Genomic DNA, 12059 nt, shown 5'->3' on the forward strand with positions numbered 1-12059 from the left:
GCCCGTTTTTGCAGCTTAAGTATGTCCACAACCTTGGCTGAATGACCCCACATGAGTTGAGCATAGGAGATATGGCAGTGGAAAAGTGCATGATACACCATGACCAGATATTCCTCTGTCACCTGTCCTCTCAGCTTGAGCAACAGAAAACAGATTCGGGACAGTCTCCTAGTCACCTGTTGGATGTGGCCTGCCCAGCTGAGTTTCGAATCCAATACAAAATTGGATTTTTATAGAACTAGAACTACAAACTAAACTGAAGATAATAAAGTTGAAAACTAAGGTTGCATGGGAAAAATGGGTGCATCATGCGACTTAAGTGCACCTCTCTTATGCCCTATAGTGAAGAAAAGCATCATGATAAGGATAAAAACTATCATTCCCCCACACACACACACAAGCTCATAAATCAAATTGCAATATAGTGGGAAAGAATGGAGAAAAAAATGATTGAGAGAAGAATGTGAGACGATTGGATAGGATCAGAAGACTGTGGAAATCAGAATCGGAATTTTCTCAAGACAAATACTGTACAGTGTACACAGTCGAATTCACAAATAATGAGTTTCATGTGATTTATTGGCAGGCCAGATTTCCCAATAGGGAGAGCTCCCAGGCGGCACATGACCAGAGAGAGACAAAAATCTACTAGAGGCGAAATTGGCAACATATTCGACTTAGTATACAGTCTTTCCTCCAATTGAGATAGAAATGATGTAGAAAACTTTCACATCCCTTACAAATCTAGTTGATAAATCTGATACAATGATTAACTTCCTGAGGGTTCATCGTGGTGACGACGCTTTGCCACAGTATGGCAACTTGGCTAGTACCCTGACGCAAAAATCCGCCATCTTGTTAGGAAGCGCCGCATTGTAATATTGATGGTGGGTTCGGATCACTTTAATGATCCGGATCAATTGATCTCGTTCACTGCCACGAGCCAATCAGATGACCAGGTTTGGAACTTCCCAAGGTCACGTGACGTGTCTAGTATTTGCGTCATGTAAAAAGCATTGGTTAGATAGGCGTTTGATTACAAGTTTCCATTCTGTACCTATTCTGTGGCTTTGCCATCAAAAACTGAATGACAGTCGTGATGATAAAATGTCGGTTGACAATCGGTATACGAGTGAAAATGGTTATTGTATTAATAATTAAAGGTAACCCTCATTCGACATCGAGATTTTCCAGAATTTTACGCGTTTAACCAGCCTTCTTGGATAACATTAGTTGTTGAAATAAATACACTACTTTCGTTCGGGACCAGAGAGTGTAGAATGAATCTAATATGAATGTAGAATGTAGTATGAATGTATTCATTCTATACTCACTGTTTGGGACTCGTAAGGTGAACCCTAAAATAATTAGTGATTTCCAAGATTCTTGAAATGTGCTGCTGAAAAAAGACAGGAAAACAAAATATTCATTTAACAATCAGTGGCGAGGCGTGGAATACTCCACCGGGCATCGCAGGGGGCCCCCCACTCAAGTGGGTCCAAGTGCCCTCTTCAAGAAAATGTTAGAAATGCTAGCAAATTGTTGACTTTTGAAGCTTTTGGAGTACCTGAAAATTTTCCTCTGAAATCACATACAAAAGGCAGAGAACTGAGAATTCTCTTCAATTTCACCTCTTGTATAATTTTCAGTGTATCCTCACTACCAACTTTCCATTACTTACCAATCCTCACTACAACTGGAATTTCTTTCAAATTAATAATACTGTTTTCATCTTCCACTTCCTCCATGTTTCACACTTCACATTTACCAATTCATGCACATTAAACACTGTAAAAAACGATTACTAACTCACAGGAATAATACACGAATAAGAATAACCTCACTTTTAAAACAATAATACAGTATTTCAAATGCGAAAATTTCCGTTTTTTTTAAGTTTAAAGCTGTGTGTGTAGAGAGCTAGTGATTGTGGGACGTGGGGATGAGGAGAACGCAACTACCGAAAACTCCCGACACAAGCCGAGAACGCGCGAAGCCTAAATTTATACATCACAGCCGGTTGCGATGTACAGGCTATTCTATTCATATTTCAATCGAGCATTATTCAAATGGTCTGAAACCTGTTGGCTGGGGGCTCTAGCCATGGACTGGAGGGGGACTGGAGTGATCCGCAAGCCTTCTGCGCTTCATATTCATATTGAGCGTCATACTCATCATATTCTTATCGGTTTTTTTAATTTTGGAGTTTTTGAACATAATTTCGGGTTTTGAAGCCTGCAAATTTACATTATGTTAGAAATGCTAGCAAATTGTTGAATTTTGAAGCTTTTGGAGTACCTGAAAATTTTCCTCTGAAATCACATACAAAAGGCAGAGAATTGAGAATTCTCTCCAATTTCACCTCTTGTATAATTTTCAGTGTATCTCACTACCAACTTTCCATTACTTACCAATCCTTAAACTATTACCAATCATGCACATTAAACAATCTTGTGATTTAAGAGTTAAGATTATTTTAATTATTTTTAGTCCAACTCCTCTACTCATCGCCGCATCAAACGATGACCGGACGCCTCGCCACTGTTAACAATCTGAATGGTTTTCACCATCATTTTCCCAATATTTATCACCACTAATTGTCAGATATTATATAGTGTCAGATGCAGAGAATATAGAATGTAGGATGTATAGACTATATTATCATTCTATAACCTCTGGTCAGATGATCATTTTGATTAACTTCGAATTAGGTGGACCGTCCACTAGAACCGTTCTCGTCCGAACTAGCATCGGCCGAAAACTACCGAACGCGACCGAACGATCCCCCAACAAAGCATGTTGCCTCGATCGCGTTTACGTACGCGCATGAGATGGCATGAGCCTACGTCATTACATAACGCCGGTATGTAATGTGAATTACATACAAAACACCGCGTCAAATATCAATTCCTCACATGAAAACCGCTGTATTGATAAAAAATATGAATATGCGATTCAATTCAGAAAGAAACTAGCTTCACATCAATATGTCATTTGAAAACATTAATTAATTTCCAAAAGTATAGAAAATACTTGAATCTATAGTGAGAACCACGTTATAATGGCAGTGGATAAAGATAGGAGAACAGAGTTGCCGATTCTCTGTCTTAATTGATTATATTTCTACATTGTCAAAAACAGATTTGGCATCGTTGCCGAGCTAGAAAAGGATAGTACTACCTGCTTTGTGGAATGATAGGCAAATATAGCAAAATCAAAGTTAATCAACTACTGTCATTATAACGTGGACCCCACTATATCACTATCCTATTCAATCGGTAAAACCGATTCATCAGTGAAAAGGCTGGTAACTTATTTGTTTTGGACTTCTTTTGAACAATAATAATAAAGAAAACAAATATAATTTCACGCTGGTCATCCAATTATATTTAGAAATGATTGTTTTTATTTGACAATCGTTTGTGAAAGTAAATGGTATCGGCGCCCAGAATTCTGGGTACAGAAGTCGCAAGCATTATTATATTCTGTATAATGACTATTTTGTTTAGTACTATACTAATTGACAAATACCTAGAATCAATTTAGGGAATTCATGAGATGATCACCATGGTTACAAGCTATTTAGATCGTTTAACTGTCTGGTTACTAATAAAATTATATCAGTTGTCTACTGGAAAGCGTAGTGCCAACACATAGCTCTTTTATACCGTAGTGTTTTTGCTTCAACTCAATGCAATATTATTATTGTTAGTATTTTTTATTGATGACTGTTATTAATATTAATCATGCCAGTTAATGAAGTAGGCCTAATGTACATTCTGATTATCAAGTTCCTAACCTAGAATTGTTTCACAGTCTTGTTTGTTTTAGTTTTTTGAAGTTGTTCTGTTTTATAAAGTTGTAACTATGGACAATGAAAAGTTGATAAGTTTGGTTCGAGAGCATGTTCCACTGTGTGGTTATTCTGTGTAATGTGCGTGATTGAAATTGATGGTAGGTTTGGAGCTTCATTTTCAGTATTTTTTTGTTTTATATAATAATCGTTCATAATGCACAGTTGCAAATTAACAGTTGTTAAACTTATTAATAAGTTTATTTCATTAACCTTCTAGTCGTGACCCTAAAATTCACTGGCGTTCGTCGTGAGCCTGGGTCCTCAGGATACACTATTCTTGCATACGGCCGTCTCCGGCCGATCAATTTTTCGATCCAAATTCAGTGGGATTTTCCGGCTCTATCCGGCCGAACTAACTAGTCGAGCTGAGTCAACAAAGTTACTAACCTAAAATTGTTTCACAGTCTTGTTTGTTTTTGTTTTTTGAAGTTGTTCTGTTTTATAAAGTTGTAACTATGGACAATGAAAAGTTGATAAGTTTGGTTCAAGAGCATGTTCCATTGTGGGATATGCGAGACAAAAGATATCATCGTCGTGATGTATAGGATCATCGTCTGAACTAATAGGATCTGAAGATAAGATTATTATAATGAATAACTAATTTAGTTGATATTTATTTATTCAGTTATCAAAATCTCAATATAATCATTGTTTATGATATATTTTGGTGGCTATGATAGTAGTTAATTCAATAATTGGCAACCAGCCAACTACTGAACTAGACTGACGTAAACGGTTCCAATGGACGACCATATTCGGCCGAATTAACGGCCGGCAGATTCGTCCGATCCAACGGCCGAACGGATCGGTTGAATACGGTTGCAGTGGACGGTTACCCTTATCCACTCGTCATTTTTTTATGAATCGTGGAACTGGAATGCTTTTTCCAACGTTGACAATTCTTGAAATCCAATCCGAAATTTGTCAAATCATCCATAGACAGCTAAAATCATCCAGCTGTATAATTTGTTACTATAATTCATGCTGGCTGTACAGTATTCTACATTGTTCTACTTTGTAAAAATATATATCTTTTTTCTACGTGTGATGAAAACAGGGATGGTCATTGTTTTATATAATTATAATTATATAATTGTAATTATAATTATAATTATAATTATATAATTGTAATTATAATTATAATTATATTATTGACTAACAGGTAACCCGTGCTCCGCAAGATTTAATTTAAGACTTGACAAACTGAAAACTTAACGTACTGAAATCTTGAAGAATTTAAAATAGATAACTATCCTTGGTAAATTAAGAATGCCCTTGACCAATAGCAGTACTCGCCTACTAGTATAAATTCTGCTGCTCTTGTATTTAGTTTTAGTTTATCAGAGATTGACAATGGTGTAATAACCGAAACCGGTCTTTCTAAGTATCAATAAATCTGTGGTTTTTGACAATTTCTTAGTCTTTTTCATTCAAATTGAGAAACATTGCAAAATTGCAAGTCCCTCAGTAGTTTCATCACTCCAGTAGTTCATACTTGATTCGTGAATTTCCTATCCCGTGTATAAGCCAATCCTTTCCTTTATTATATTATAGATACATTATAGAATTGAATACAGTTAGTTCAATTCCAACAGTTAGGCCCGGTTGCACAAAAGCCGGCTAAATTTGAATCGTGATTAATTTCAGGAGAACCAATCAGAGAAGGTTTTTTGGAAAGAGTAGGGCTTCTCTGATTGGTTCTCGTGAAATTAATCATGATTCAAATTCAACCAGCTTTTGTAATTGAATTCAGTTACAGTTTTTAACAAAACGTCAAAAAATTCAAAGAATGGTTGGATAGTCCTTGATTTTGACGTAGGCCTACTTCATTGTTGGAAAACGTTGATGAGAAGCAAAATTGCTTTTCAACGAACCATCAGCGTTATTAAATATCCTCAAATCGAAAGTTTATGAAACTCTGCATCGGTGTTGTTATTTTATGCATTTTAAAATCGTTTCCCCAGCAGGGTTAAGGTATTTTAAAATTTTATATTCATTAATTTCAACTCAGATGAAGAATTTGTGATTGTGTAAGAAGAGATCTACTCTCAAAATTCCTCTAAAATCATTCAAGTTTCTCTTGAATTGGTTTTCCGGTTTCTTGCTTTGTTGGTGTCGGTATCTTCCTTCCCAATTCTCATGAATTTCATCATCAATTCTTTATTTCGTTTTCCTCATTCTGCATACTTCAATTTTCTCCAAGCTCTTCGATGGTTATCAATTTTACAATCCGTTTATCATCCGTATTCAAAATTTCTTCAGGCCACTAATTCCATCGATTTTCTATCTTTTACATCTTCAGCAATCTCATCTGTTGATTCTTGACAATGATAATCAATTATATCTCATTGAATCATGCTATTATACACTAAAAAGGTTCCTCAGTTCACGACTTATCTCGAAAAACTTGAAAGTACAAGTCTACAACACTGTCGATGGAGAAAAGATAGCATAAGAAGATATCCCATGGTATGAGGTGTTTATGTTTCAATTTTTACTGTTAACTCAAGCTGATAGTCCCAGTAGTTTTTTTTTTGTGAAGCTATAGTAGTCTCTCATACTGAGCCGTTCTTACACTCTCACCCCAACAAAACAGTGATTATAGACAGTAATCGGCTTGAGTAGAGCGATCTTTGTTTAGAGCGATCAAAGGTATTATGCCTTTAGAGTCCTGTAGGAACCACTTTAAAGAATTAGGCATACTAACCGTTCCCTCTATTTATATCTATGAGGTGATTATGCATGTTAGAAGACAGACAATGACTAGAAATGCTGATTCGCATGGATACAATACTAGAAATAGAGGAGACTATGCTTCACTGTATCACAGAACAGCTCTTTTTGAGAAAAAACCTACATATATGGGCCTTAAATTTATTAGAAAGCTTCCTACTCACTTGAAAAATTGTGAAGATGTCAATGTTTTTGAGAAGGAATTAAAAAGTTTTTTGATGCTTGGAGTATTCTATACCACAGAAGAGTTTGTGTGTAGAGAGGGTTCCTTTGTGTGATTTTTTCTTCTTTTTTTTTGTAATACTGTATGTATTATAAATTTTTGACAATTCCTATACTCTGATTAGAGTCTCTGGGAAGCTTTAAAAACAAACAAACAAAAATTGGGTTGAAATTTGGAACATGGACGACCTATACCATGGGATATCTATTTATTCTAATATTCTCTATATCTATTGTTCTCCGTGGTTGGGGAATGTGTAACGTATGGATGATTCAGATCAAGAAAGTGTTCAGATCAAATCCAGGAGGGATATTGACGAGAAGGCCAAGTTTGCGCTGGATTGATGACGTCAGAACACGTGAGGATAGAATGTAATAGAGCAGCCTTGCTTAAGGTGCGTACAGATATATGCGCCGCGAACATGAGCAATTCACTTTTAATCAGCTGACTATATTCTGTATTTTTACAGAAACGGTAAGATACAGATATAAAAAGCTTGGCATCAGCTGATTAAAAGTGAATTGCTCGTGTTCGCGGCGCGTAAATCTGTACGCACCTTTATAGCTGAAAGCAGAGCGGGAGCGTGCTCGACCCCCCAACTCTCTGGTTGGATACCTCGCCTAAAGTCTTTACATTGCAAGCGTTTAAGCCTTGTTGTCCGCGAATTGTTCATATCTCTAGTTCTAATGGTAATATTGAAACATAAATTTATCTCGATGGCTTTCTCATATTAGTACCTAAAATTAAAGTCATATGCCTTTTAATCGTAGCTGCCACTGTTTGCATGTTAAGGTGCGTACAGATTTACGCGCCGCGGACATGAGCAATTCACTTTTAATCAGCTGATGCAAAGTTTTTTTATCTTTAACTAACCGTTTCTGTAAAAATACAGATATAGTCAGCTGATTAAAAGTGAATTGCTCAAGTTCGCGGCGCGTATATCTGTACGCACCTTTAGCCGTGTACAAACCGAAATACTATAATATCGATTGCACATACTTCCATTTTATTCTATGATATTATGCAAGCGTTCAACTGAAAAATGTTATGGAAAAGACCTTTCCTTTGATATATAATAATACGCACTTGGTGGTCGCAGAACAACATACCAATTCTTTGAAGAGCCGAAATAATAAAATCATCATTAACTTGAAACTATACTATCAATCATGGTACAGTACAATTGGTTTGATGAGTTGACATATTCATTCACAGTCACTTTTTCCTCTATTATTCATGATTTATATATGTACTGCATATATATTATGTTTTTTCTTTCTACACTATTCAACACCAGCTTGATTTTGAATACGTTGTTAAAATATCAGTTTGTTCGAAGACTCATCTCATCACTCAATAGAAAGAGAGTATAATCATAAAAATTGGCATTGAGTCTATATTTTTCAATAAGGATTAAGAAATATTTACGTGACAAAAATCAACAGATCCAAGAACAGAAAATCAGGCAAAACTGAAAAAACGTATTCATTTTAAATGACAATAAAAATATATGCTGGGATGGATTAAAAGAGAATTAAATACTGACATTGGATACTGTGCTAATTCAAATAAAATTTATTCATCAAAAACAATTACATTACAAATTAGAATACTATAACAATTAAAACAATGAAGTTTTATGCATTGAATGATTTCTCAATAGGCAAAGATAATTCAGTGAATAAATATACACCCCACCATAAATTACATGTTGGATACTGTGCTAATTCAAATAAAATTTATTCATCAAAAACAATTACATTACAAATTAGAATACTATAACAATTAAAACAATGAAGTTTTATGCATTGAATGATTTCTCAATAGGCAAAGATAATTCAGTGAATAAATATACACCCCACCATAAATTACATTTATGTGTGTATAAATTAAAAGTTGTGTAATTATAAGTTGTGTGCTTTGTTTATTTACAACAAATAAAGCCTAAAACATGGTCTATTTATTCAACTATATGCAGAAAATATATACCTATAGAGCTATGTGTGTATTGTGAAGTTTAAATGGTGTGTTAAGTGTAAAATGAATGTAATAATTAAAATGAATGTAAATAGAGTCTGTAAGAAAAAATGATCGAATTAAGAGTGACCTGGCCAGAATACATCATATTTCAGGAACTGAATACAACTGGAATATCATAAGTAACTAAGCTTACAATATATTTCCATAGTTCTATAAATATAATCACAGAATACGGCATATTGTATTCTGTGCTATAATATAATTGCAATATTGGTGATATTGTGATCCATCACTGACTAATCGTTTGAATGCATAATCTATTGTTCTGTGATCATTAAGTACATATGATTACATATCAATTTGAAGGTCTTCCTGTGTTCTAGAAGTTTTATTAGTAACATTTTGTTGTTTAAAGATTGCATAATAGCCTATTGAAGAGAATAGAAATGTATGCGAACGTAGAATATCGAACCATTTTAGCTTGCACACTGATAACTTCCAAAAGTATGACATCAATTGTAGGGGATCATGTAAGGAAGACATGGAAATTAATTTTGTTGCGATATTCTTATTACAATATTGAAGATGTGGACGATTTCCGTAACGCTTGCCATATAAAGCCTTGAGATGGCTAAGGCGAGGTACCCGACCAGAGAGTTGGGCGTCGAGTACGCTCACTATACGGGAAGGCAGCTCTACTATTGAATGAAAAAGACTAAGAAATTGTCAAAAAACCACAGATTTATTGATACTTAGAAAGACCGGTTCCGGTTATTACACCATTGTCAATCTGTGGTTTTTTGACAATTTCTTAGTCTTTTTCATTCAATATGAATTATTACCACAATATCAACTTCTCAACTAGCTACACAAAAAGTGAAAGCTATTACATTCTATACTTACTCTCTGGTCGGAACTGACTTGAGGCGGATGGAGAAGAAAAGCTCAAAATTAGGACGAATGGAGAGGCATACTGAGGGAGGCCAAGACCTCAATGGGTTGTAGAGCCAAGTAAGTAAGTAGAATTAATACTTGAAATGAGGCGGTGACATGACATAACATGAAATGAGGTGAATCTAGGAGGTATCCTCTCCCAAATATATTTCCCAAAACTATTTGAAGTGAATTCCAGACGACCTCTCACATTTATACCCAGTAATGAAGGAATTCAAATTTTCCTGGAAGATCTTATGGAAAACTTGACATATTTTGAATATCATTAGACGCTTTTCTGTTTTCCTTATCTGTTCCTCGACTATATGGTTTTCGGAAGGTAGGGACGAATTTGGAAGTGCACATATGATTATTTATAATTTATTTTTTTACAGTTATGTCAAGTTAATTCTACTTGTTATCTACGGAAAATTCTATCCCGCATAAGACCACCCAAAGCCACGTAGGATTGACTGAATTTTATTGGGAATATATAGTATAAGAAGATATCCCATGGTAAAAAAGTAAATTCGTATGGCTTTTGTTGGTGGGGAGTCCCTTGCGGGAAGGTCCCACCGCCTAAATATATAATTTAAGCCGTCAATGGGCCTTACGACTGTCATACTTCAGCCGGGACCGACAGTTGAACGTGCCCATCCGATAACACGGGAGTGATCTGGTTAAAAAACTTTTGTTATTGAGAAGGTTTGAACCCGGGATCTCTATGCTTCTACGCAGGCACTCTATCCACTAGACCACGGATCACTCCTATCCCATGGTACGGGTCGTTCTTGTCCCAAAATTCAAGCTGATTTTTTTTAACTCAAGCCGATCACTGTCGACTACTGTCTATTATTGATTTCCGTCTTCAATTGTGGTATTGATGCGGTCTTTACACTTGAGCCTACTCTTCAGATTTAACAAATGCACACAAAAGTAATCAGAAGGTGTAAGATCGCACGATCTGTCAGATTTCGAATATTACAGTCGAACCTCCTCTGTATAACGAAGTCGATTATCCCGAGAAAAAATTCGCTGCAGAGAGGTATTCGTTATTGAGAGGTTCTGTCAAGAAAACTACCACGATCCTATGGATCTTATAATATCGTATCACGGCGGTAAATAAATGAATATGGTACATAGAGCATATCATTGCGAACGTAGGTAGGGTACCTATAAGGCCAATATTAATGTGAAATACGTGCGCAAAGTTCCTCTGCTGCACTCAAGAAACCATTCCGCCCTCGCCTACGCTCGGGCGTAAACGTTTCTTTCGGTGCAGCAAACTGACACTTTGCGCACTAGTTGCACAAATAACTATTGTTGCGATATTCTTATTACAACTGAAGATGTGGACGATTTCCGTAACGCTTGCCATATAAAGCCTTGAGATGGCTAAGGCGAGGTACCCGACCAGAGAGTTGGGGGTCGAGCACGCTCCACTATACGGGAAGGCAGCTCTACTATTGAATGAAAAAGACTAAGAAATTGTCAAAAAACCACAGATTTATTGATACTTAGAAAGACCGGTTTCGGTTATTACACCATTGTCAATCTGTGGTTTTTTGACAATTTCTTAGTCTTTTTCATTCAATATGAATTATTACCACAATATCAACTTCTCAACTACACAAAAAGTGAAAGCAGCTCTATTACATTCTATACTCTCTGGTCGGAACTGACTTGAGGCGGATGGAGAAGAAAAGCTCAAAATTAGGACGAATGGAGAGGCACACTGAGGGAGGCCAAGACCTCAATGGGTTGTAGAGCCAAGTAAGTAAGTAGAATGAATACTTGAAATGAGGCGGTGACATGGCATAACATGAAATGAGGTGAATCTAGGAGGTATCCTCTCCCAAATATATTTCCCAAAACTATTTGATACGGTTTAAAGTGATTCCAGACGACCTCTCACATTTATACCCAGTAATGAAGGAATTCAAATTTTCCTGGAATATGGAAAACTTGACATATCTTGAATATCATTAGACGCTTTTCTGCTTTCCTTATCTGTTCCTCGACTATATGGTTTTCGGAAGGTAGGGACGAATTTGGAAGTGCACATATGATTATTTATAATTTATTTTTTTACAGTTATGTCAAGTTAATTCTACTTGTTATCTACGGAAAATTCTATCCCGCATAAGACCACCCAAAGCCACGTAGGATTGACTGAATTTTATTGGGAATATATAGTATAAGAAGATATCCCATGGTAAAAAAGTAAATTCGTATGGCTTTTGTTGGTGGGGAGTCCCTTGCGGGAAGGTCCCACCGCCTGAATATATAATTTAAGCCGTCAATGGGCCTTACGACTGTCATACTTCAGCCGGG

The 12059-nt window shown here is 36.0% G+C and overlaps 2 protein-coding genes across 9 annotated transcripts in view; one reads left to right on the forward strand and one right to left on the reverse strand.

Moving 5' to 3' along the window:
* The window catches only part of LOC111064282 (cytosolic carboxypeptidase 6), a 115545-nt gene extending 113736 nt beyond the window's left edge, over positions 1-1809 (reverse strand). The window contains exon 1 of the mRNA XM_039442194.1: positions 1682-1809. Within this exon, the coding sequence (XP_039298128.1) occupies positions 1682-1748 (67 nt within the window). The 5' untranslated portion in view covers positions 1749-1809. The remainder of the gene's footprint in view (positions 1-1681) is intronic.
* LOC111064270 (ELAV-like protein 3) overlaps positions 1-12059 on the forward strand; it is a 152259-nt gene that overhangs the window by 109703 nt on the left and 30497 nt on the right. The window lies entirely within an intron of this gene.

This window comes from Nilaparvata lugens, chromosome X (assembly GCF_014356525.2).
Source record: "Nilaparvata lugens isolate BPH chromosome X, ASM1435652v1, whole genome shotgun sequence".
Lineage (NCBI taxonomy): Eukaryota > Metazoa > Arthropoda > Insecta > Hemiptera > Delphacidae > Nilaparvata > Nilaparvata lugens.